This window comes from Thermobia domestica, chromosome 7 (genome assembly GCF_964235325.1).
Source record: "Thermobia domestica chromosome 7, izTheDome1.hap1.1, whole genome shotgun sequence".
NCBI classification, from domain to species: Eukaryota; Metazoa; Arthropoda; class Insecta; order Zygentoma; family Lepismatidae; genus Thermobia; species Thermobia domestica.
Genome location: NC_137460.1, coordinates 22,787,083 through 22,814,378, shown reverse-complemented (window position 1 = coordinate 22,814,378; position 27,296 = coordinate 22,787,083). Strand labels below are relative to the sequence as shown.

Sequence of the window (27,296 nt, the reverse complement as noted above, 5' to 3'; positions counted from 1 at the left end):
TTCAGGAGATTAATCAATGAAACATATTTTCAAGATGCATAAAATATTGCCAGAATGGAGATAGGATAAATAAGTTATTAGTGTCATGATTTCATTAAATACCATGACTTAAAGTATTAGTTTACTTTAATAATGTATATACCTAGGTATTAATTTCTACAATATATTTTTTCTTTTTCTTTAAAATGCGGTGTTTGATATAATCTGGAAGCAAACTTAAGTTTCGGTAAAAGTAATATTTTTAGTGATTTTTTAAAAGTCAAAGTGTCCTCCCTGAGCCCCCTCCCTTCGTGCAAACATATTCATTCTTCCTGACATTTTCAGTTGTTTGGTTACATACACATTATGTTCAGGAATAAGTTAGTCAAATCATTCTTACAGCTTATTTTGCAGCAGCAACAACAAAAGTTTCGATTTGGTTGTGCGGTGGAAGAGAGAACCTTAATTAAAATACTGGTATTTTCGGCCCACTGTTTCCTCGGGAAAATTCAAGTTTTTCCTTCTCCTTTCTTGACCACTCTGTTACCGTGGAGCTATCTGTTCTTATTGACTTGACAATGATTCCTTGGATAATTGAAGGACAGACGGATTTAAAGTCATTCCTTGTTTCCAGAAATTCAAGTGTTTTGTCGTTAGAATTTTCATAAGCTGTTAAAATGACATTAACCCATAATAACTTCCCAGCGTGTCCATATGGACACGCAAATAGGGATAACTTTTTATGCCTGGGAGATTTTGTGTGTGGAATTTTGTGACACGGCTCACAGTGAACACATTACAACAATAACAAGAAAAATTTCGTTATTTTTACATTTACTACGATCATATGGAACAAACATAACTGAAAATATTATAAAATCAGGAAAAAAATTAATTCGGGCAGTTATGGGTTAAACTATGCTAATTGTTCAATATATTTCAAATGCTTTTGTTTCCACGGAACTCATTAAGGAAAATCGTTTAAAAACTACGTGTATGGATGTAAAGTGTTACTCAAGTTAGCCCCCTGCGAGAACTGTTAAACGGGGAACTGGCTCACATTTCGCTTCCAAAATTTTACCACACTTGTTCTGTACTGATTTATGTTACGTTGGGTGCACTGATGAGAAATGACATGATTTCATGTTTGCAGAACTAAGATTGTGGCAATATTCCCAGATGGCCGCTATGTACAAAATTACCAAAACTAAACATATGTTATGGTATATATATATATATATATATATATATATATATATATATATAGTGGCAGATCCTTGACGCTCAGGTATACACGGGATAAAATGGGCTTCAATCGTGCTTTACACTGGATAAAACGGCAGAAGATGGTTTAGCCCCTCCCTTGATCATATCCTGGATCCGGCCTATATATATATATATACTCCCACATTTGAATGTTTGGCAACTTTTTTACCAACAAAAGGAAACGACATGGACCTTACACCAATGAGATACTATCAAAACATTTTTTTTGGCTTCGGCAATTTCGTATTCGTGGCAGCCATCTTGGGTTTTGTACCACCTACAAGCATAAAATCATTTTATTCTTTCATTAAAAGCAAAATAACTTTGCAAGTGAAATATAAGTCAGCCCCTGCACTATATGGTACAATGATAATGTGCTCAACTCTGGTGAGAAGGATCCTTGGTTTGATCCCACGACATGTGGGTTTCTGATTAATTATGCCCATGAGTTCTCTAGAAGTATTCCAATTTCCTCACATTTTTTTTTATTTTATTTCAACAATCATTTTATAATAATCACTTTGTTTACGTAATTCATTCTCCTCTTTTAGCTTAAAGGGTATATGCGTAGAACGTAAAACTAGAGATTTTATTTAATTTCAGGTTAGCCTGTCTCAAAAAATTAAGTTTCTTAACTTCTAGCTACGGGTGCCTAGGATACAAATACAGTGTTGGCTCTGATCCAACTTTAAAACACAAAGTCTTGTCTCATATAGTCTTAACGCCGGTAAGGGATGTTAAATCAATTCAATATCTCGAAATAGGGTTACAGATTTCTTCAACTGAAAATATCGGCGAATACAGTATTGAAGGACTTACTGATTCCTTCCATATCTGATGTATACAACTGTGGATCAAGAGTTTTCCAATTGAAAAATCCAACTGGTAAAATAGGAATGTGAAGGAAAACCAGAAAAAGCACGAAAAAACTTACGGACATGACGTTGACCTAGGATCGAACCAGTAACCACCGCGTAACGTACTCGCTAACGCTCTCGTCTTTGGTGTAAGCGGTCCCGGGTTCGATTACCGATGGAGACAGTCGGTCGAAGAAGTGTAAAAGCTTTTTCACGCCTGCCATTCTAAATGAGGTTTTCTTCATTCATACCAGGCAAATGCCGGGATGGTATCTAACATATAGGATCCAGGCTGCTTCCTTCCTTACCTTTCCTCGGATAGAATGATTGCCTCCTTCAGACGTGTGATTATCCCTCACGTGTAACGGGCTTACATGACCATAGATGCCAAAAGCTCATAAATATAATTCTTTATCCTAATCGAACCAACGACCCCTTTCTCACCAGAGATGAGTACTCTACCATTAAACCACTATGTGCGGAGGTTTTCTTGGAGTTCTCCCGTTTCCTCCCACTTCCTTACCTTGGTTCATAAACTTTAAAAAAACTGATCAACCACGGTGGCCTGGAAGCGCTGAGAAAAGTAAGTATATTTTACGTAACATTCTGACGAGAATAGTCGTTAGTTAGCAGCACTGCACTCCTCGCCTCGCATGCTACTTGTGTTTCGTAAACGACCGACGTGCGCCTCGTGTCAATTCTTTCGCGCACAGCACATGATGAACAATGTGTTTCTATGTAGCAGCGATCTGCCAGTTACATTTCCTAATTTCCTGCAATTGTGTACACTGTTCTCTTTTGTTAAGAACATTATCCATCAAATTAAACAAACTCATTTATTACAAACAAAAATGTATATACTACTGGGCTATATTATGCGTGTTGGAAAGGACTTAACAATAACCATACTTTTAAAAGAGTTCTATTTATTACTCTAGTTCAGTGGTTCTCAAACTTGTTGTTGTTTCGACCCACATTAAATAATAAAAAGTATTTTGTGGCCCACCTACTTTTATCCAAATACACATTAACGTTCTTTCCCAATAATTGTATCATATGAAATTGTACGCATGCGCAAAGAGAGAAAGTATTTTCACAGAAAGGTAACACAGAGCTAACACTACTCCCGACTCTGCCCTACCCCGTGACAGATTTTGCTTCACTCATTCTCTTTCCATCGTAACCTAGCATCTCTACGAACGGTACAACAGGGCAGTGCTCTTAGTTATCACTTACTCTTTACTTCATTAACAAACGCTTCCAATTTTCATTTCCTCAGTAGTACTTCACAACATAAGTTTCTGCACCAAAATAAAATTTTCATAATTAAAAAAGAAAACTCTCGCGACCCACCAATGGGTCGGGACCCACACTTTGAGAAACATTGCTCTAGTTAAAGATGTGTCATCTTGACTTGACTTTGGTGTCAAGAGTGTCTTCTGAATAATGACATTTTTAGCCCATTTACCTCAACATTATAAGTGGGACTAATAAGCCGGTATAGGAATAGGATACCCACTTTTAAATTTCCCGTGGCTGAGAAAGATAATCAGGAAAACGGAAATTAAGGAGCACGAGTGTTTGTTGAAGTTTAGTGTCCATTTTAAGTTCGAAGCTATATGTTCAAATTTTAGTATTGCCCATCGGGAATCGAACCCGAGACCACAGTTAACAGCATGGAGGATGGGAGAGAAATTGAGACCTATGATTAGGGATACAATGCATAGAAGACCTGCACAATTCCGCAAGCATTACCTTGCATACGCCAATTAACGCTTCTCTCTAAGGCATTCTTATACCATATAAGGTTGCCAATTATGGAAAATAGTAAAACCGGCGTCCCCTCAATATTCTATATAGGTCTAAGTGTGAAGTATCTCTGTTTGTAACCCCCTCCCCCCCATGGGAAGGAAAATGCTATCGTGAACAAAAAGTGTATTAGCACCTGTATTCTGTATATCCTTAGTACATTCACTAATAAGCTTAATAGATACAATGCGCTATAAATTAGGGATGGCCAAAATTTTGCGGAATTCAGATTCCGGAAATTTCACTTTCCGGAATTGGCAATCCCTACTATAAATAAGAAACTGAAATCGGCATTGATCATTTTATGGTATTTATCACCACCTTTAAAATTATCGAAAAAAAAGAACGAATTAATCTTCACGTGACAATTCTGAATTTGGAAAATAAAATTTAATCTTTAAACTTATACTTCAACTACAGGAAACTGCTTTAAGAAGCTCTTTTTTACTCTCAATAAATGTGTAAAATTCCTTACAAGTAAATTTCAAATTTTCCGTGATACAGTGCCTGTCATCTCTTTAAAAATATGTAAACAGATGAACAAAATATATTAATCGTTGATAGATGGTGAAAGGCGACAGCTTTGGATTTACAGAATGAAAGTTACTCTTTATGTCTATACTTCAAACTAGACACAAGTTTGGAAAAACCGGTCATAAATGGGCTGGTAAGAAATTTGCACCAGTCACCGGTTTTAATCAAAATAACAGCAATATTTCTGGCCAGGCCGGTGCAGAACCCTAATACCATATAGCGGTATTTATCAAGGATTTTTCAAATGAGGATCACTTTTATTAGTCAGAATGTTCTACGGACCAACATACACCTATTCCCTTCGAAAGCAAGTTTATCATTTTTTTTATGCTTTGAGTATATATCAGTATACCAATACACAATATAGTAGTTCAGCCTAACAAACGAATACGTGATCAGCGCATTGCGTTGCCCTGACTCTAACAGGCTTATCAGGAGCCTTCTAGTCGTAGTGGTCTTTTATTCACGTGACTCATCAGTTTGCCTCACAACGCTGGGTAGACGCCGAGAATTGAACCTAGAACCATGCGTACGTGAGTACAACGCTCTAACCATTAGACTATGCTATTCCCTTTCTTCTATTAATACCAATATAAAATCAAGGGAATTTTAACTAATACTATTTAAGGAAATTTTAATCGACAAAGTGCAGATGCTTGCTAACAGATAGCGTTGGAGGAGCTCTGGCCACATAGGTCTGTCACGCCAAGTGGTTTGTTTTTTTTATTAATAGAAGAAAATACGTACTACTTTCTTTTTATATATACACTAGCTGAACCTGCGCTCTCTACACAGCGCATCATTTGCATATGAGCATTAATCTCATTCTCATTCCTTACAACATCTGTACATGTCCCTTTACAGACACAAGCGAAAGACGTATTTATTAAAAAAAAAAAAAAAAAAAAAAAAAAAGCCAAGGGGTATCATAAAGGGGAGATTTTTTCCGATTATTTTTCTCAATATCTTGCACCGTTTGCAAGATTTGAGCCTGCTTCCGGTTGGAGTTACAAATTCATGTATGATCAGTGTTTTCTTTCTTCTTGCATGCAGTATGTAATAAGCAAATACATTACATATACAATTAATTATAATGTCAGTTATATATGGTGTTCATTGGGCAAAACACTCCCCCCCCCCAAAAAAAAAAAGGTTTATCTTAGACTGGAGTAATGGTTATCCTTCCTTTTCCATTATTATTTGGCCATGAAACAAACGCCTGAGACATATACAACCCCTATATACAGCAGTGTGGTGTTGGAATGTATAATGCTTAGGGTGTGATGCTTTAGTTTTTTTAAAATTTCAACACTTTCAATGTACCCGTAAAAATGTAATAAAGAAATAGTGGCCATGTTTTTTAAATATTCAATTAGAACTGGACAATCTACATGAAATTTGGAATCGATCAGTGAAAACATCATCTTTCTAGAGCCTGTAGTTTCCGAGATTTCATTGTCGAAAGGATTTGAGAAACATATACACATAGTTTAAAAGAGCTCCAAAGATGGCAGCACAATTCATTTGCATTTATTTCGGAGAAGGCTTATTAAAGGCAAAGGCCTTTGAACAATAATTTAAAAGGATAAACTTTGTGAAAAATATTTCTGTAAGTAATTTATTTAAAGTACACTCTTTTAAAAATATTTGTCTTTGTTATAAACGTAAATCACAAATAACCGTAAATCAAAGGTTTGAAAGCTAACGTTATAGGTTAGAGCTCGGTCGCTCTTAATTGGTACTGTAGCATTTTAATAGATACTAATCTGATACTGAATTAGGAACACACATCCAGTATACCTACGGCCCCCTTTGGCCTTGATTAAGAACTCCAGCAACAGAGCGAGATAGTGATTTCATCAACTTCTAGACGGCATCTAAAGGTATTGTGAGTCATGTGTCCTCTACAACGGTCCACAGCTGGTCCAGGTTCGAATTGGGGACAATCTGTTCCTTTATTCCTTTCCATACGTGTTCCATTGATTCAAAGCTGAGCTGCGGGGGGCAACTGCATTAACAGGAGGTAGGCAGAATGTTCCTCGAACAACTCTGTGGTTGTCCTGGACCTGTGGGCTGGATAACTGTCGTTGGGAAATGCCTGTCTTGTTTGCATGAACCATGGTCATGAAGGAGTGTATATGGTGCCCCAGAATGTCCTCATGCAGGTTAGTATTCAGGGATCCTCATACGCGGATTAATGGTTTCAATGATGCCTAACTGAAGACTCCCCAGGCCATAACAGATACACACCGCCTTACCCTGTGCTAACCTGATAAGCGGAATTCATTGCTTGATGCTGTTGTCCCCAGATTCTGACTCTGCCACTGCCGTGCTGCAATCGGAATTGGAACTATCACTCCAATCTACCCGTTTCCACTCTTCCAGGATCCAATCACTGTGCCTTCGAGCCCATGCAAGGCATTCAGTCCGATGGAGTCCTGTGAGCGGGGGAACTCGGATTGGTCTGCGGCACCTGAAGCAAATACGATACAAGAAACGTTCAACTGCTCGGGTACTAACACTTCGGACAGAACCCTCATTCAGCTAGGATACAGTCCATAATCATACAGAGTACTGACCTTTGCACTGTGACGGGTTCCCGGATAACTTTCATGCATCTGCATAATCTTGACAGAGACTCTTGTACCTATAGTATGCGAGAACCTCAGTTGATTCACGATCTCTAATATGGAGTGCTCCACTGGTAAACACCAATAATCTGCCCTCGCTCGAATACGTTTAAGTCCCGTGCTTTTCCCATTCCCCTTGCCACGACTACTGTTCCTTGCAGACACAGGTCCTACCTACACTATTTATACCAATAATGTGAGTATCGCGGCAACATATATGTAGAGCGCCAATGCGAGTGATTTAAATGGTCAGGTGTGCCCAATTCAGTGTTGGATAACCCACGGATACGATGTTGACCACCACAAACTTACCTGGCCGGGGATAGAACCAGGGACCCCATGCACAAGAGTCAAGAGGTAATCGCTCTACCACTGAGCTACCATACCCATCGTCAACATAAAGAAGATTGTATTAGCTTCGTAATTCTAACAGAAATGATGGAAATGAAAGGACAAATCGAGAAAAATGTGTATTTAGTAGTAAGCTTGACTTTCACTGTTTTTTTTTCACACTAATTTTTTTATTCCTGTGTTATATAAATTGCTTGGGCTCAGTCGTACTGTTAGTAGCATTAGCTGTTAATACGAGACAGGTTTACAAAAACAGAAAAACATTCAAAACTTATGAATAAAATGAATTAAACTGATACCCGATGCCCTGACGTGATCTTTAACCTTGAACTTCATGATGCGTTAACAAGTCCCCATTTCATTAAGAGAGACAGAGGGGGAGGGGGCACTAAAATGGTTGATGAACTTACTGACCTTCTCATCTGGCAAAGGAAGAAATGATAACTCTCCCTATTCGACCGACGTAACACAAAAATAGAGCGATATTGGCCTTTCCACAGAAGAGACTTTCAGATAAACTATCTGGCTCCTTTGAATTTTCTCTGGGACCTGGCGTTAGCTCTATTCATACAGGTCCTGAATCTTTAATGCACTATATTCCAACTCCTCGCCGATGTGATATGAAAAATAATAGTACAAGAAAGAAAAAAAATCAAGCGAGAAAACATCGAAAGAACCAGATCCGAGAGAAAAGTCGCTATTCCCGCGTGTTCCTGAAGTTTCATAAACTTTCCCTACATTTATACACGTCTCCGTGTAGCCCAAGTTACCGCTGCTCCTGGATTCGGTTAACGGTGAGGGATCGAAATTTTTGCTGCTCACAGAGTCATATAAGAAAACTAGGATGCTACCCGAATTAAGAAAAAAGGAAATTCTGCGTAATGGGAAACCGCAAAAATTGCATTACACGATGATATGTTCACCATGTAATAGAATATTCAGTTGAAGTTGCGCCATCTCGTCGTCAGTCCTTACAGCAGTGGCTCCCAAACTTTTTTGGCTGACAACATACTTTACTGAATTTCCCCAACACAAAACATTTGTTTGATTTTTTAAATAATAACATAAATTATAATGGTGTAAAGCTATAGGTTTCTTAGAAAGTGGTGACTATGTAGTACTGAACATTTTTGTTTCTGCTGGAGGCGTTGGCTGGCACAATCATGAATTTCAACGAACTTAATAAGTTCGTTACTGAATTCTCAATCTCTCTCTCTCTCTCTCTCTCTCTCTCTCTCTCTCTGTGTGTGTATTATTTGCGATTTTTTTTTCAATTTTGAGCCGTCCATTGCATAGAGCATTAAAAACTATTTCAGAAAGTGATGGAATTTTTCGCGTCACTCTTACTGTTCCCGAGATATTGACCAAAAAAGTTCGAATTTCGGGAGATTTAAGGAGCCATATCTCGGGAACCGTAAGGGATAGAGAGATGATATTTTGCGATTTTTTGTGGGAAACAGATCCTTCCCGCTTCATCTCTCCATTCTTTTTAAGTTCGTTTTGGCAATGGTTTTGCAGTATTCTCAACTAGTCAAATTCTACACCGATTGGGAATCACTGCCTTAGAAGGCTGTAGTGCGAAGAAAATTTGAATTTATAGCAGTGATGCATAACTTCACTACACTCTCTGTGGGGCCGCAGTGGGTTAGTGTATTCGTCCTATCAGTGTTTGTGAGTGGAGTCCCTCGTTCGATCCCAGTTCATGCCAAGTGGATTGTGGTGGAAAAACACCGTGTGCGTGCATTTTTCGGGATTCCTCTGTTTACTCCCACTTTACTCATTCCACTATTTCATTCATTATCATCATCATCGTTTCCTACAGCCTACACGACGTAATCGTAAAACGTCAAACTGAAATGAAAGCAACAACATTAATGGAACGAGAATGTGGGAGGACACAAGAAAACCTAGAAACACGATATTGTATAGCACAAACTCACATGCCTGGGGCCAAACTAGGACCTTTGGCACCGACAGCGAGCACTCTACTTCTGAGCCACTTGATAGACTTTCTATTTTTCGGCGGTCAGTAGCAGGTAGGGTGTGTTTAAAGAGGCAAAGAAACTTGGAAAAGTTGCTTTAATGTCTTCATTTGTAGTTTGAGGTTTACTTGAACCTGTGTAAGACGGTATTGATAGTTTAACTTGAGATGGAAACCAACCCCATAAACTCGCTCTGGAATCGAATCCGAGTCTTCCTCGCCGGTGTACTAACCATATAACGACAGATCTCATTCAGTTTCTTCGTGATGACATTGCTCTCTGGTGAGCGGTGTTGCCATATGCAGACGTAGATTAGACTATATTTGACAGGGTATGCGTTGCGGAATACCAATAATCATGCCATGAAATGAAGTATTTAGAACAGTATCTGAGGTTCTTGTAATATTCTTTGGGATCCCCTCTAAACTGAAGGAGCTCTTTGATATTATAGGGCAGAATTGCTCAAACTATTGACCGCGGACCACAAGTTGTCCTCGAGGTTTGCCCTTCTCGTTCTCTTAGATCAGTTCGAAAAAGCTTAAAAAAATACAAGTAAATTGCATATTACATACTTTAGTTATCAATCTCAAAACGTGTATAAATTATACAAACGGGAAATACGATAATAACGTAAAAAAGAAATTCCCATAGCTTATTGATTACCCTTCCATACTGATTAACCTTCATTAATCTTCCTTTCCTTTAGGCAACAGAGTGTAACTCTAGGAAGTCAAAGTGAAACTTTCATTTTTACTACTTTTTTTTTCTACAGAACAGGTATTATCAACGTATTCCGTATCACGACCCCACTTTCATCACATCCTCTTGCCAGCAACTTAACAAGTAATTTCCGTTTTCCAATAACCTTTTGATTATTGCTGCTTATCGCTTACAGTTGTAAATGTGTGTAAGCCTTAAACACAACGTATACGAGGCCTGTCGAAAAAGTATCTGAGCTCCTTTGTTTTGGGGAAGCCTAAAGGGTCAAATTTTACTCATGAAAGAAGGGCCCATGACGTCTTTAGGCTACAGATATCATTACTTTCATTTGTATCTTCTGTTGAAAAGGAGTGGTTATGTTGATGCGAGCTCTTCTGTGGGTTGACATGTGCCTACGGATAGAAACAGAGAGCGAAATTACAATCGACTCCATGGATACATCTGACCTCGCCAAAGCCTAACAACGCTCGCGAACACAGAAGATCGCAAGGTGCGTAGCAAAATCAAATCGATGTTGATTGAGTTTTTGCATTGCCGAGGTGATGTGCAACGTAAGTACGTACAGATACAAAGGATCTCTCTTCAGACATTTCCCGTCGTCTACGTGACGCTCTTTGTCAGAAATGACCAGAACTATGGATTTCAAAGCCCAGAAGACTGCACCAGGATAATGATTTTATTCATGCAGCTCATGTAGTTGTCCTTTTCACCACAGCGGAAGAGTTCGATGTTTCGTCAAGCTCACTACTCTTCGGGTATAGCCTCGTAAGACTTTTACCTCTTAAAAAAAAAAAAAAAAAAAAAATCAAACAGAAAGAAACTCGATTTTGCACCCGAGAGGAGATCTAGTGCAACGCGACGTGTGCTCTCATAGCACTTTCGGATAAGGGGTTTCTATAAAATATGAGTAGAAAGGCTATCAAATTCAGTGAGTGGAAGTAGGCAGGAGGGAATTAGTCTGCAGGATATTAGGGGCAAAAAATGCCAGCTCAGTGTACTATAGATACACCGCATTTATCAAAATATCTATCCGCTAAAAAATACTTATCTTTTTCCCCTCCATTCGCGTCCCCCATAAACCCTTCCGCGATTCTCTACAATTCCCGACCCCCATGATAAAAAAAAAAAAAGTTATATAATCAGTTTTCTTGGAATCATGAAAATATTATTCTTTCCTCGAAATATTTATTTCTGTTATAATCGGAAATGAGAGATGGAAACAAATAGCTGCTTCAAACACATTATTCACGCCAAAAATAGTCGCTTCAAAAAAAATCAATGTTTTCGTACTACATGTATTTTCTACTATACTATTGTTCTGATAATGACTGAGATGTGTTAATAGTTTAATGTTTACGAACGAAGAAGGCGCACGAAGTATTCCTATCACTGTCTTAAAGAAGCAGATGAATAGTCTCTCAATTCCTTTAAAGAATACTCCGATAACCTCCAGATATTCTTAATGAATGATATCACTTGAACGATAGACGCCGTTTCAAAGATTACAAAACGCGGTTGTCTAGAGCAACGTGGCAGAAAATCTTAACATGTATACGATAAAAAAAGAGGTTATCCCTACATATTCACACGCTCTTTGAAGCATGTTCGAGTTCTGATAAAACGCATGTTTTAAAAAATACAGAAGTTACTTTATCTACAGTTAGCATTTTTTTAAATGCTACATTCTTCCGCGATATTTTCCTTTCTTAAACAAAGTGCTCAGAATTTTAAAAATTAGATTTTTTTTTAAAAAAATGTATACAACTTTAAAATACTGTTGTCTTTTTCATGAATTGTATGCCAGTCATTTCCAATTGACGGACGTATGACGTAAGAGAGAACTTTTGCTACCAGAACTACGACAGAAAAAACAAGGTAACCGCTTAACGGTCAACTTTTGTGATATTCACATTCTTAATATATCATAAGCATATTATTTCATGACAATCTCTGATTTTCATTAAAAAAAAAACTATATATAGCAGCTGAAAAACTCCTTCATTATCCCGAGTTATTTCGGACACAGTTATTAATAAAAACACAGTAACTGACACAATCGAATAATATATGTACTGAAAAAATATGCTATCTTTGGTGAAAAAAAAATCTTCAGACTTTTATTATTTAACAGAAACAAAATGAAATGAAATCTTTAACGTCCCACGATTATGCCCATTAGGCTAAGGGGGATGATGATTAAGGCAAGTGAATAATGATGGAATGATAAAGTGGGAGGAAACGGGAGTACCCCGGGAAAACCCACGGACATGATGTTGTGCACCATATACTTACTTGGCAGGGGATAGAACCAGGGACCTCACACAGCAGAGGTACGCGCTCTACCACTGAGCCACCGTGCTTCTCTGTTATTCTCTGCTTCTCTCTTAAATTTTAAGAGAAACAAAACAAAAGTATAATTAAATAAAGCGCGTGAAAGAAAGAGTAACACTATTGCCCCCTGGGTGAGATAACAGTGAACAACCGCACGGTATTTGTTACAACACAACCCCATTTGCTGTTAGATCAACAAAATACAGGGCATTACGTTTCAATCGAGCGCAAAGAGCCGCTCCGTGCAATGATTTATATCATGAGAAAATATTTCAGGTTAATCCAAACCAGAACGTAAGAAAAAGATGCCCGTAACAATTCGAATTTATCAATTTTTATATATTATCAGTAAACGCAATAGTTCGAGTTAATTCGAGTAGTAGTTAAGCAAAGAAAAAGGAGGGGACAGAGTGAGATACGTGGAATGGAATGAAGCAACTGTTGGCTCTGTACTTAGTCACGAATACAAGAGTAGCGCTGGGTTTACTGTATTCTACTTGCTCTCTTTGCGTGACTTCTTGAGAATACAAGCAGGAAACTGTAACTTCACGGAGCGTCCAATTGGAAATGACTCTTCTATGAGATTGAAATTCACGTATAAATCGTACATTAGGAAACCATTTTCCATAAGCACACCAGTTAACACATGTGCCTTTGAACTGCGTGATCCGATTTCCGGTGTGGACATAGAAGTTTCTGATACCCGACAATGTTAAAATAACGGAGAACAACTAGAATCAAAAGGCATCAAATCCAGGCCCAGAAAGACCGTAATGAAAGATGAACTGTTCAGATCACACATCACCCAGTTGAATTTAAACCATCTGAATACATCTGATAATATCTTGCTGTGATAATTCACAATACTAAGAATACCATTTTAATCACGAATAATAATTATACTAGAGATACACATTATTATTATTACTAGGTATTATGACTGTTGGCAGGTACTGGTACTAATGAGGTTTTCTTAAGATTTGGGTCTGAAAATGTTTCTTCCACGTTGCTCGATCTTCAGCTTCCACTTTTAACACACAGAAAAGTAAACCGAATTTGACGGTCCACGACTCAGAAATCAAAGGCCTCCACAACAAAATATTTCAAATGTATACTACGTAAATCATAGTCTACCTCCATCCTAATATTAGTCAAGACCGGAGGAATTCCGTAGATTCCATAAGATTTATACTGTCTTTGTGATTTATTCATTAAAAATAAATAAATTAATTAATTAATAAATAATAATAATAATAATAATGGCGGTTAAAAATAAAGAGTGGTGGACTTGTATGTTAATATAATACTTTCAAGATTAGGAATTAGATTTCTGGGCTTTCAGCATCTATGACCATATTAACCCGTCAAGTATGAAGGATGACCCGACGCCTCTCGGCGATCAAACTATCCGGGGAAAGGGAAGGAAGGAAGCGGTCTGGCATCTATATGTTAGGTATCATCCCGGCATTTGCCTGGTGTGAATGAGGAAAAACCAGGGAAACCATACTCAGACTGGCTGGCTTGAAAGAGCTTTCACTCTTTTTCGAGCAACTGTTCCCCACTGGGAACTGAACCCGGGACCGCTCTATCATGATTTCAAGTACGATCCAAGTTTCTATGAAAAGTTTTGGTACTCCAGCTTGCAATATAATTTTTCTAATGTTCTCTGTTGCGAAATACAATATTTGTTTTTAAAATTCTTGAAGAAACTGTCGATGAAAGGAAATATATTGACTGTTGCTGTTTTCCAACTGAAACAGGAAATCACAACTCTCTATTTTCAGACTCTCGCTCTCAATTATTACGATTATTGTCCACGCGAAAATTTACTACTCACGAACGGAACGATAGAGCGAGACGGTTAAAGTGTAACGACACATATCCCATATACTAGTATTCATATATATATAAATTCTACTATACATAGGATACTGACCTTCCTCGACCTTTGAGAAAATACTCGTTGTTTGTAGCACCTGCCAAGATACACACACACACACACACACGCATAAATCTCAGTGTTGTCAGCTGTCAGCACTTCACGGCGAGACTCATTGAAGGAAAGCTTAGCTCGGCTGCACATGAGGTATTGACCTCACACTCTGGACACGCTTTTTAACGATAATTTGTAGGGGTTAATCCTATTCGAAGGGTATGTCTTCTTGACAATATATAAAGCCAGACTTTTATTTTATTTTATTTATTTTTTTTTTTTTTTTACCGGAGGAACATTAATTGCTGTGTTGGAAAGACTGAATAGATATATAACGAAGACAAAATTTTACTCACTTTTTGAATATGTGGTTTCCCTAATCAAAGTCAGTGGCGTGCATTCAACGCGAGCAAGTGAAGCAGTGCTTCAGTAAGCAATCTGTCAAGCTGTGATGAAATCTTTGAGTTTAACGTTCTACGTTTATGCCTGTTAGGTTACGGGAGACCATGATTAAAGCAAATGAATGATGATGGAATAATTGGTGGAATGATAAAGTGGGAGGAGACGGGAGTGCCCCGAGGAAACCCACGAGAACGATACTGTCCACCACGTAGTCTAATTATATTTACAATTTCTTTCTTTCGAATTTTTTCAGATGAAGCAGAATTTTCATAGTGAATCGAGTCTCTTTTCTGTATTTCTGTCTCCTTCTAAAAGTGACAGACTGCTACAAAGCTGTTGGTGTAGAATGACCAACCAATCTCGGCTAAGATGTAAATAAATAAATATGTATTTAAAAGAAGCATCATCACCACCGTGCTTTATTTCACCGTCCTGAAGTTGGTTTAGTTGAATTAATGGTGGGCACAAAAACCGGTTTTTCGGTTTTTGGCTTTTCACCGAAACCGGTTTCTGTTTTCTTCAAAACCGATTCCGTTTTTTTTTTCAAATTTGTTCTATTTCTGACCAGAATGGTGTTTCATTGTTCTCCGGAAACCGAATCCATTTCCACAGAAATAGTCTTGTGTGTTTTCGAAAAGTTTTCACCGAAACCAGTTTTGGTGAAAACCGAACCGGTTTTGGGGAAACCCGAAATGTCGGTTCTTCGGGTTTCGTTTTTATAGAAACCGGTTTTCGGTTTTTTAATAAAAACCGGTTTTGCCCATTCCTAAGTTGAATTCACCTATTATTAGAGGAGACAAGACTTGGGTTAAGCACCTTAACTGTGAAACATAACTCCATGAAGTGGGGACACGCCAGTTTCACTAATAAAAAAAAAAAAAAAAAGGATGCTTTCAAACCATGTCTGCAAGGAAAGTTATGGCTACTGTGTTTTAGGATAGTGACGATGTGCTGCTAGTCGAGTTTGCAGAACTAGTACAACAATTACCACTAAAAAAATTGTAAAAGATTATGAAGTTGCGAAAAGCAATTCAAAAACAACACAATGGAAAACTAAGTGCAAAAAAAATGCTGTTACATGACAACGCACGCCCATATTCGGCCAAGCGGATTCAGGAAATTTTACAGGCCTTTCATTGGTATATTTTCGAACATCCCCCATACAGATCGGATCTAGCATCAAGTGACTATACCACCTGTTCTCCCACATGAAGACCTAGCTAGCAACGCAGTACTTTGATAATGATGCAAACCTTCAGCACGAATAATTGAAATCACCGACGATAACTTTTTTACGACAATGGATTTTGTAAGCTTATTTACTGATGACTATGTCGGAAAGAAATGCAACAATAGTGTCGTTTCAAAATATATATAATAAAAAATGTCTAGTTTCACTTGTCTTCTTTTTTATTCCAGAACGTGAGTTACTTTTTGGACAGCTCTCGTATTTGGTTGATTAATTTGGAATTTAGTGTTTCGTTCAGCAGCACCGCTGTATGAGACATGGTCCTACAGTGTAACATGGGATCTGAAACATATGAAATCCAACTAAGGATCAAACCTGTGTTTCTCATCCCTAACATATATATTTAAATATGTATCTGATGTTAGGGGAGTTTACGAATGACAGACAGCGATAGTAATACCGGATGATTTGAACATGGGTTATACTTAACGTTGGTCAAAATATCAAACTTCCAAATAAACAGTATATACTGAAAGCGGAAGTGATACTTCTATCACTTGAAGCTTCAACGAGGGTCAAAATCGGTGATAAAAACCTATTCTTCCTGGGAAGCTGAGCCCATATCAGAACTTTTAGTTGCTATCTTTTCTGTTTTTGGTGTATGACAGTGGGACTAGCTAGATCAGTCAGAATGTTCAACAATCCATCTTACTTCTTGGCTCCTTTGAACGTAAATTTATGTATTTTTAAAGTATATACCAATATATCTATATATTCGAAGTATATTAAGAAAAAGTCACTTGATTTTTATTGACATAATAATTCGTGTTCTTTTTTCAAATAATTGAAGGTTACGAAAAATGTCTGATAATAAATAAATGTATATACGCTGGGAGTAGCGGAGCTCAGTGATAGGGCACTTACTCTGGTACGTAGGGTCCCCGGTTCGATTCCAACTCCGGGACATTCCATATCAAGTGGTCCACTGATCCCCACCTTCCCTCTCAGGTTTGGATTAAATTTGAAATACAGGTTGGTATTTGGCCCAAACACACATGTGCAAAATGTCAGTTCTGTTGCTGCTATAGTTTCCAAGAAACAGTGTCCTTACATGTTGACCGAAATACTAGAACAGAAACAGGAGCGTCACAGAGGCATTTTGAGGAAGTCGTTACTCAGTTGCTACTTGTTTGTTGGTACTGAAAATAACTAGTTTGGGACATTTTTATAATGTACAAGGATGCCAACAATGAAAGCAGTTTTGACCTAGATAGCTTACTTTTCTCAGAAGGCGAAATTGAAAATGAAAAAAAAAAAAAAAAAACACCCGTAAAACCAAGTACTACTGCACGGATGAGCCGATATCTCTTGCTGTTTTTTTTTTTTTTTTTGATACCAATTGTTTTTCCCATTATTGGCCTCTAACATGATAGTCTGTGTGCCAACTGGGAAGTTTCTAAGTCGTATAGTCGGACCTGAATGCCAATGGTCAATGCCAAAACGTACCTATGTTCAATCAGGTAGTTGACCATCATGCCAGTTCGTCATCCTGCTTTGCTTGGTCCCATTGCAAAGAGCATGTCAAAAAGCCTTGGAGACCAAAATATCATTTCAGAGAACGGGTGACGTCTTGGTCAAATGCGAACTTTTGAAGTCGCCCTTGTGAGCGCCTTCCCGGGATTGCAATGGCATTGATGTGGGGATATTAAACTAATGGTTGAATGATTGTGAGGTAATGAACCTGTGCCTTATATGTTACTAATCCATTATTGTCTAACATTTACATTCTGTTTTGCATCCTTTCAGAGCTACTGTATGCTGAGTAACTTGGAAAATAGAGCAGCAGAGTGCAACTTCTAGTTCGGATCGTGCGACAAAGCGATATTGCTGCAATCCCTTCAACCTTCCATATACAAAGAAAATTGTCAAGGGGCTACAAAAGATTACCAACAATACAGCAGTTAACCTGAAGGAAGTGACTGGGCAAGACCTGGAAGGAATGCAGTGTCCTACTTGTCGACGTGAGCTGAGTGCAAAATATTAGAATGCAACATATGATGAGGCAAGTGACAATTCCTGTGGTGAACCACCTGAAGAACTGAAAATAGCTCATGCAACCAAGGCTGTTAATACCACTGCTGGGGCACTTGGTGTGTCCCCTTTGAAGTTCCGTAAGGTCAGCAGGAGGGATTCACGTGGATATGGAAGCATGAAGATGCAGCAATTACAACATAAGTTGACAAAAATCCAATGCATTAGCTGGTGGGTTATACATTCGTGATATGCGGCCTAAAGGTGAAGCCAGACAAGCTGAATGTCCAAACATGTGTGAACGATTACGCCACTCTTTTGTCTGCACTGCAGACCAAATGTACAGCCCCAACTAGCCGTTATGACAAACTCCAGATATTGACGCTGCAGCCACAGAAAAGAAGCTGCTGTCGAGGAAAAGAGCTGCTGAAGAATTTCAAGTGTCAGAAAGGATGGTTAAAGCAACAAGAAAGTTATGTGACGCTGAAGGTGTACTTGCTCGGCCAGCACCAGAGGGAAATCCATTACCTGAGATTACAAAATTACATGTAGCAGAGCTTTATGACGATGATGAGTTCTCGAGGTTATGTCCAGGAATGAAGGACAAAGGAGTTTAAAAGAACCACGAGGGAAGTCCACTAGGATCGCTGCTCTATGTGACACAAATACTGAAACCGGAAGTTGTAGCAGACTTTTCGTACTTCCAGTTTCAACAGAAGAATAAGAGCTGAGAGGGACTATTTTTGTGAACTTGAATTCATACCCCCCCCCAAAAAAAAACTGTCATTTCCTAGTAATTAGAGCTCTAGGACAATGAATAATGGAACCGGAAATAGTACTACCACTTTCAATTTTCGTAGAAAGACAAAAACGGAGAAATCTATGGTTGGAACGCTGAATCCATAATTAAAAAAAAAAAAAAAAGATTCTCGCTATCTATTACCGTTCTTGCTCTGATGATAGTCAACGCTGAAAACAGGAAATAAGACTTCTACGAGTGCTATTAAACTTATTTGAATATTAGAAACAAACATTCGAAAAGTTATTCATTATTCAAACAATTATTCGAATACCGAATACTGGGGGAGGGGGCACGGTAGCTCAGTAGGAGAGCGCTTACCTATGGTGCGTGGGGTCCCTGGTTCGATCTTCGGCCAAGTTGTTTGTGCTGGACAACATTGTGTCCGCGGGGTTTTCTCGGGCTATTGGCTATTCCCTATCCTCCCACATTCTCATTCCACCAATTCTATCTCATATTATTATTCACTTGTCTAGCTTTGTCTAACAAGCAGAGTGGAGTTGATTTTGAGTTTAACGTCCCGTTCAGCAGCGAGGCTATATGAGACGTGGACCTACTGATTAACGTGGAATCCAAACCGCATGAGCTCCCGCCGGGAATCGAACCCGGGTCTCTCAAGCCATAGATGCGTACGCTAACCGCTTAGCCACGGAGGAGCTCATCTAACAAGCAGAATCGTTGGACATTACACTATGCCCTCTAGGTTAAAGAAGGTGGCGGTGATTAGAGACGAAGGAAAAGGTGGAATGAAGAAAGTAGGAGGAAACGGAAGAATCCCGAGAAAACCCACGCACATGGTGTTTGTCCACCTCAAAGTTCATTTGGCGGGAGTTGGGATCGAACCAAGGACCCCATGCACCAGAGGTACTAGAAGATTTCATTACAACGATTTCGAATACTGAAAATTCGAGTTATTTAAGTTTCAACACCTCTGTAATAAGTTTCGTTTCCCTTAATTTTCGATTTCTACCACTTGTAGTTTGAATAGAAATTTAAGAGAAACGGAAGTTATTCCTGAGGTACTGAATTCACACAAAATAAAACATTTATCTCCTATAACTATGAACAGAGGGACGGACACAGCCGTTCTATAAAATCTCCCATATTTGTGCATAGAATAGTTCGGAAGTCTAAACTGAAATTTCAGGGCACAATGCTTGCAATACTTGCGAGGATACAATAATGCAAAACCACATCAGTCACAGTACTACATTGTGACATGGTTATGAGATAAAAGTTATCCTGGTTTTACAGTTAAAAACAATGGCACAAACATATCGCTTGAATGCTGCTGCGTTAAGACTGACAGGAAATACACACTCGGAAGCAACCCGTGGAAAGGGCAATGAACGACTTTCATACGGGCGATTTAGAGAGAAAAAAAAAAAGATGGGAACCATATATCACACGCAAATTATCATAAATTGGACTGTTTTTACTTTAGCATTGTTAACTCTAACGAAAAAATTCTAAATTTTGTATGACCTTGATTATTATATCGAAACGACGAGAAATATGTGGTTAAAATTATTGAACAATTATGGGGTAAGTTTAATCTCATCTATATGGCACGCAACTCTTACAAGACTGCACTCCAAATGTACTCCTAACATCTTACTCTTACAAATAATGATAACTTTTCTCCACAGACAGCAAAGAACAATGAAATTTTCAGTATGTCCAACTAATCTTACATGCTTATTTGGCAATAAATGCAAATGAAACGCATACTACCCTAAACGCACAATCAGGTGTTACTACTTATACAGATAATACTCAAGCTGATTACGATTCAAGTATTTAGTTTTGCTGCGAAAATGTAAAGGCTACTAGTAAACGTAATCCGTCGGACTTGCATCCGCGACACCGTACTCCTAGCTAAGACTGGAGGGCACGGCGCCTTAGTGCCAGAGCGCTTACCTTTTGCGCTTGAGATCCCTAGTTCGACCTCCGGCCAAGTTAAGTTTCTGGGAGAAACATTAAGTCCGTGGGTTTTCTTGGGATACTCCCCTTTCCTCCCTTTTTCTCATTCCACCATTATTCACTTACCCTAATCATTGTCTCGCTGAGCCTAGAGGGCATAATCGTGGGACGTTAAACTGAAATATTTCACTTTTCCTCGCTAATAAACGTATACAAAGGAAGAACGTATTTAAGAATAAAGTAAGTCATTTCTTTTATCGTGTCAACCCCAAAAGTTTGAAGCTTTTATGTACTCTGCTAATATAAAATGCGTACAACAGCACTGATTGATTTTTATTCTCATGCATTGTGTCAATTTGCTTCTTAATTGCAGGGGTCGCGGTGGCTCAGTGGTAGAAAGTTCACCCCTGGTGCATGGGGTCCTTGGTTCGATCCCAGCTCACGGCAAGTGAATTTTGAGGTGGACAAATACCATGTGCGTGGGTTTTCTCGGGCTTCTCCCGTTTCCTCCTACTTTCTTTCAAACGGTAGAACTGACTTTTAAACGGTACAATTCACATATTCCCATCGTATTTCCTCTGGACACCCCTCTGTTTTAACGTAGAGATCTGAAAAAACTGATAAATACTACACGATGGACTGAATGTTTGTGAACAATTTCAATCTTCTAGGTACAAAAGTAAGCCCAGCAAATATATATATACTCACAATACCCCGTATAAAGAGGATCTTGGGTAAAAATTCCCTGAGTAATCCCTATTTACCCTAGAATCACGGTTCGCACATCATTCTGTTCAGAATAGAACTGGCTTTCAGACGGTACCATTCACATTTCTCCATCATGTATCTGAGGCGTAAAAATAGTGGAAAAAGGGATTTTTTGGTTTTAAAAAACTTTTTTACCGTTTTTACCTTCCCCCTGGACCTCCCGTGTGCTAAACACAGAGATCTGGAAAAAAATCTGATAAATACTAATCGGTGGACTGAATATTTGTGCAAAATTTCAATCTTCTCGGTGCAAAAGTAAGCCCGCCAAAAAAATAATGAAAATAGGCCTAACAAAAGAAAATATTTTTTAAAGTTATGACGTTATCACCTCCTGTTCCGACGCAGGAAGGCGTGAAACCATACGTAACGTGTATTACAATGCCTCTAGACTTGAAAAACAAAACAAAACAAACGGACGAAAAAGCTCAAAGAGGAGAGTTATAAGTACCATAAAACACTCGTATGGTACAGTTCGCAGCAAAAATCCTGCAACATGAGCATGTAAGTTTATTATGAAATGACGGAGTCTTTTGCTCCAAAATAATTGTGCAGGGGAGGATGCCTAGGTTTCTCCTGGGGTGATTCGTGCCATTTAGACATTATGTTGATTGCCTGCGCTATTAGGCGAAGTTTCACAATAAACTTACATGGTCATGTTGCAGGTTTTTTTGCTGCTGACTATACAAACTGTACCAGAAAAACACTCTCTAAACGGATACTTCCTTAATACGGACAGATCTTCTTGTTCCAGCAAAAATACACATATTATTACGAAATTGCATATACTTCAGAAGAAAATACATACTCATATAAATACAACCACCAGTGATATTTTCATTTATTTACAGAAAGTAATTTATCCCTCATCCCTAATAATTCCAACAATGAGTTCAATATATCTATTTTAACCTATACTTACATTTATAATAACTGTACAAACTGCACACAATTGCTGTATGAAGTATGAGTAATCTAAATTTGTCTAACCTCTCAGTAACGGAAAAGGAGCGTCAGATTTTGCTTGACGGAACCAAGAGCCCTTGATATAAGTAAAATTTCGCGTTTTTCGCAATTTACTACTATTCTATTGATAAAATCTATATAACTCTCAAACTCAGAGGGAGGCAATTACTCCCCCTTAGATGACGCCCCTGTATCGGACACCTCTCAAATAATCAGCCCATTGGTGTCCGTTTATTCAGAAGTTTCATGTATTAGTTTTCAAATGTTTATATTTTCAGGGAATAAAAACCGAATACTAGCTTTGGTTACATTAATTCACATTTATGTCTATCTTCAGGAACTCCCATAATCGGAACCTTAGTCAAAATATTTCCAGTGGTACAACTTAACGCTACTGTTCCATGTGGGGTATCAGCACGTGAAAACAAATGAATAGGGTTAAGTGTCGGAGAATAGGTCCATAAATGTAAAACACAAGAAAATTTTACAGAAAAGAAAAGGTGAATTAGTTATTTTTCATGAAATTCCTATTAACAAAAGAAGAGCAATGTGGTATTTTCAGGTGTTGCGTAGTGTTGCTACTATTCTAAGTGGAGCTGTGCTGACGTCCGACATTCTGGTATAATGGGGAAATTAATTCAAAGTATTTAAAAATGACAGTTGCATGAGTGGATGTAACATATCAATTGTGAGTTTTATAACAACCTATGTTGGTGAAGGAAAAGAGTCATTACATTCTACGGAGCGGCACGGAGCAACAAGGAAAGCAAATGTAGGAGGGCATGAAAATAGATAAACTGGGGAACAGTTAAATTCCCAAATGTGAAATGTGTACATGCTGTGAAATGTTACTGGCAAAAGTCGGAAGTGAAAGGCAATTTCTTCGAGGACGCAAAGCTGACGATAAAAATAGTATATAACCGCGTGTTTTTAGCGACATCATCATTTGCGCGCATACCCACCACCACTTACGCGCCTACTCCCTACGGACACACTCGCACTCATCTCGCTATTATTCCAGGCCCCCCGCTGTGTTCTTGCCCTAACTCGGTTAGATAGCATTCATGCTTTCTAGTCGCCAGCTAGCACAAGTTGTTTTTTTTTTTTTACACTACCGGTATATTTACGACATATTTCCGGACTCAGTATTTACACGTAAAAGAGAAAGTTTTCTTAAAGTGAAAGTGCACCGAGGAATTCTTATGGGGTAATAATAATAATAATAATAAATTTTATTGTAGAAACATCTGAGAGCATCAGATGTATTACAATCGTCAGAATAGGTACAAGATGAAAATTTTAGGGTTACATATATAGCATACCATAATATACCATAATATAAACAAAGATCACTGAATAACAGACCAAAATATTATAACTATCAATTTTGAGTTCAAAAAATTCTCCAACACTTTATTTTCAATTATTAATAAGTAATGTCTGTACTTGTTTTTTAAAACCCAGAAATGGAAGTTCTCTTAAAAATATAGAAAGAAAATTATAAAATTTAACTGACATATTGTAAAAGGTCTTCTGTGTCTTACTATATTCACATCTCAATAATCCTAAACGGTACCTGCTTCTAGTTTGATAAGTATGAGAGTACCCTAAATCATTGTAAATATGATTGTTTTCCTTAATGTAAAGCAAACATTGGTATATGAAAATTGCAGATACTGTCATAATTCCTAATTTAACGAAGCTTGACCTACAATGCGCACGACTAAGGAGACCGAGCATCAATCTTACACATATCTTTTGTATTTTTAACAGGCTTTTGATAGGTACTCCCCTATCTTGCACATATAAGACTTCCAGTGTTACTTATTTTACAAAATAAAGCTGAGCGAGCGATAGCAGCGAAAGGTGTTAGAAGCCCTGCCAGGCTTGTTTTCTATCTTTATCACAATTTAGACAAAAGCAAGGAACTCGGTTCTGGAGACATGAAACGAGTTGGGTAAAATTCTAAATACTATCCATTGTCAAGAAATACTTTATAAATATTTCAATATAGATGATAATGAATTTCCGCATAAATAACAAAAACAAACAAACAAAAAAAAAAAAAAAGTTTTTCAGCCAGAGAATACTGAGCCTACTCTGTAGAACAAAAGCCGAATAATATAGAAGGCATGAAGTTATTATTGCCACACATTCAGTTACACAACTGTCCCCGTATTCTTAATGTACATTTCAAACACATTTAATCGGTGAACTTCACAATGTCAGCTCCAGTTGCTATCCTTACGCAGACATAAGAAATAATGGTAATAGATACATGAGAACCCCTTGATCCGCGTTTCTTCTTTGTTCTAATTCCCCCCCCCCCACACACACACATTGACAAAGATAAAGTACAAGGGCATTATACATGCAGATATAAAGTACATGTACGTTCTTTTTTTTTATTTTCGTATCAGTCGATAAGTAAATAAAAGTCGCTTTGTTACTCCCTTTGTAAGTTCGTGCGTCCTGCTCCTTCGGAAACTGATAATACTCGGTTAATTTAATAAAATGGGTCCCAACTTCTCTAATCCTAACTTACGCTATCCTAACCTAACCCTATCGTATTCTACTCTATCATACCCATTTAAAACGGTTCTATTTATCGATGATCAGCTGGACCGTGCATTATACAGTTTACCCCCTTTAATAATATATATGGAATGCATTCCGTCTAGTAGTATTTACACCTCCCCCATAATTTGTACTCTTCTGTCGCCGCCCTTAACGTTGTCACGCCTAACGAATTCAGTGTATGTAACAGAATTCAACGCAATACAACAAGAAAGAAAAATAGTACAAAACTAGAAAATCATCCTTGTCAAATATAATATACTGACAGTTATATTATCAAGTTACAGCAATTACTATTGATTCTGCCAAATGATTCACATTTACTCAGCTGTTTCTTGTCAAACGAATATGATGTCAAATTAATAATAATACTTTGGAGAATTACTTACGGATCGGAAAATCTGCATCCCCATTCAGGACTTCTGAAGAAAATTCATTCATAAAATAATCAAAACTATCCGCATCTTCAGATTTAACTAAGTTCGTTGGATCATGTCCATCTTCAGTGACAAGCATGGTAAATGTTTTTAGTTTCAAAATATATTAATTCGAAATGCACCAATGTTATAATGCAAACTATTACAATGAAGAATACTGGAATGCTTCGTCTCCGTCTTGAAAATAACAAAGCACTTCATATGAAACTAGCAAAGCAAGATTATAATGTCAACACAAAACAGCACTTAGTACAAACAGATCGCTGAAACGTACACACACGGAAAACAATCCAGAAAATTATCTAATAGCTTTGCTAAGAGGACATTTAATGGACAGAAATGTGTCTTGAGGCCAAGTGACATCTTTTGGCAGTTACTAGAACGATGTGATTCACAGTGCTTATCGTTGTTAGTGCATGAAATCATTACAAATGAATACTCTTCATTTTATTGACTTACCACTACTTTCATTTATTATGTCATAAAATATCGCAAAACTAATTACTGTATAAATTAGTGTGCAAAAGTCATTACATCAGTTTTTATATCCTTAAATATAGAGTGGAAATACATATAAACAGAATGTCTCTCTAGTTTGGGACATTTTAAGGACAGTTTTTCGTGAACGCCTAATGCATCCCACATGGAGGGAACTTTCGATTTCAGTGATTTTCATAGCATTACTTTCCACAAATTGTATTTCATAAGCTTTAAAAAATGTGTGACAGGTTAGCGCTCATTTTCGTTAAACATACATACTTTACATTCAGTATCTGTCAAGGAAATTCAAATAAGCAATAAAAAAAATATTGAGCAAGCTTATGTGATCGGATCTAGTTCCCTCTTCGCACTTCTCGAGTTTGATGCTCGGGGTCGACCATCCTCACCAGTCAAAAGTGTAAGGTTTGACTCTTTTTAGTTTTGCCAGATGAGGGAAAAGCATGTATAACAGTACACATTTTACCCTCATATCTATTCCGTCTATCAATACAAAACTTGGTACACTCAGTATTTTCAGAGATACATTTGGATTGTATGCTTTTATCCGAGGCCACTCCAGAGAGGGCCAAAGTTGAATGTAGTGATTTCTGGAGAGAATTTTCCAGACATTCTCCCAATTTTCCCTGTACATTACATTGGGGCCCAAGTACATTATGGACCCCAATACATAGCACCTCTGGAAAGTTTGTTTCATGCTAAAGAGAATGAACTATAAACCATGACTTTCCAAGAAACAGTGCTGATGCAATAGCTATTTCACTGCGAGTCTACGATTCTCTTTATGCTAACAGGATTAATGGGCCTCAGGAACTTATTTCGTTGTCCATAGCACTTTTTTTTATTTTATGCATGAACATATCTTCGTTATGTTTATCGAATGGACTATGTTTGATTCGGATGTGCGGATGACATGTTCATATCCTTTCCTTGTCATTTCTCAGGAAAAAATGTGCCTCAGAAAACGGCAGGGAGTTCAACGACTGAGTGCAGTATCGCCATTGTTGATTCAAGTTCCAGAAATAAGCACTTCTGCACTGCCAATAGAAGTATAAAATAATTAGTAGTCAAAGCTCGTCACAAGCAAAAATACGTTCTTTTTTTAAAAAATTGAAATTGATATTCAAGAAATGATTTACATATGCCTTATCTTGAATCTTTTAAAACCCTTTTTTTCCCTTCTGGAAGCTAAACAATCTATAGGATGAAAGAATGGATGTGATTTTCAAACTCTTTGTTGTTTGTTTAGTAACTAGTAATTTAGTAAAACTTCCGAAAAGTGGGTGAAACATATTAGTTCCTAGAGGTTGACTTTTT

At 37.8% G+C, this 27,296-nt stretch overlaps 1 protein-coding gene across 2 annotated transcripts in view; it reads right to left on the bottom strand.

Annotated features, from left to right (window-relative positions):
- Window positions 1–25,826, bottom strand: part of Atf6 (bZIP_ATF6 domain-containing protein ATf6) — a 111,879-nt gene extending 86,053 nt beyond the window's left edge. For both annotated transcript variants that reach the window (XM_081764222.1, XM_081764224.1), the window contains exon 1: window positions 25,434–25,826. In XM_081764222.1, the coding sequence (XP_081620348.1) occupies window positions 25,434–25,560 (127 nt within the window). In that variant the 5' untranslated portion in view covers window positions 25,561–25,826. The remainder of the gene's footprint in view (window positions 1–25,433) is intronic.
- Window positions 25,827–27,296: the final 1,470 nt, after the last annotated feature.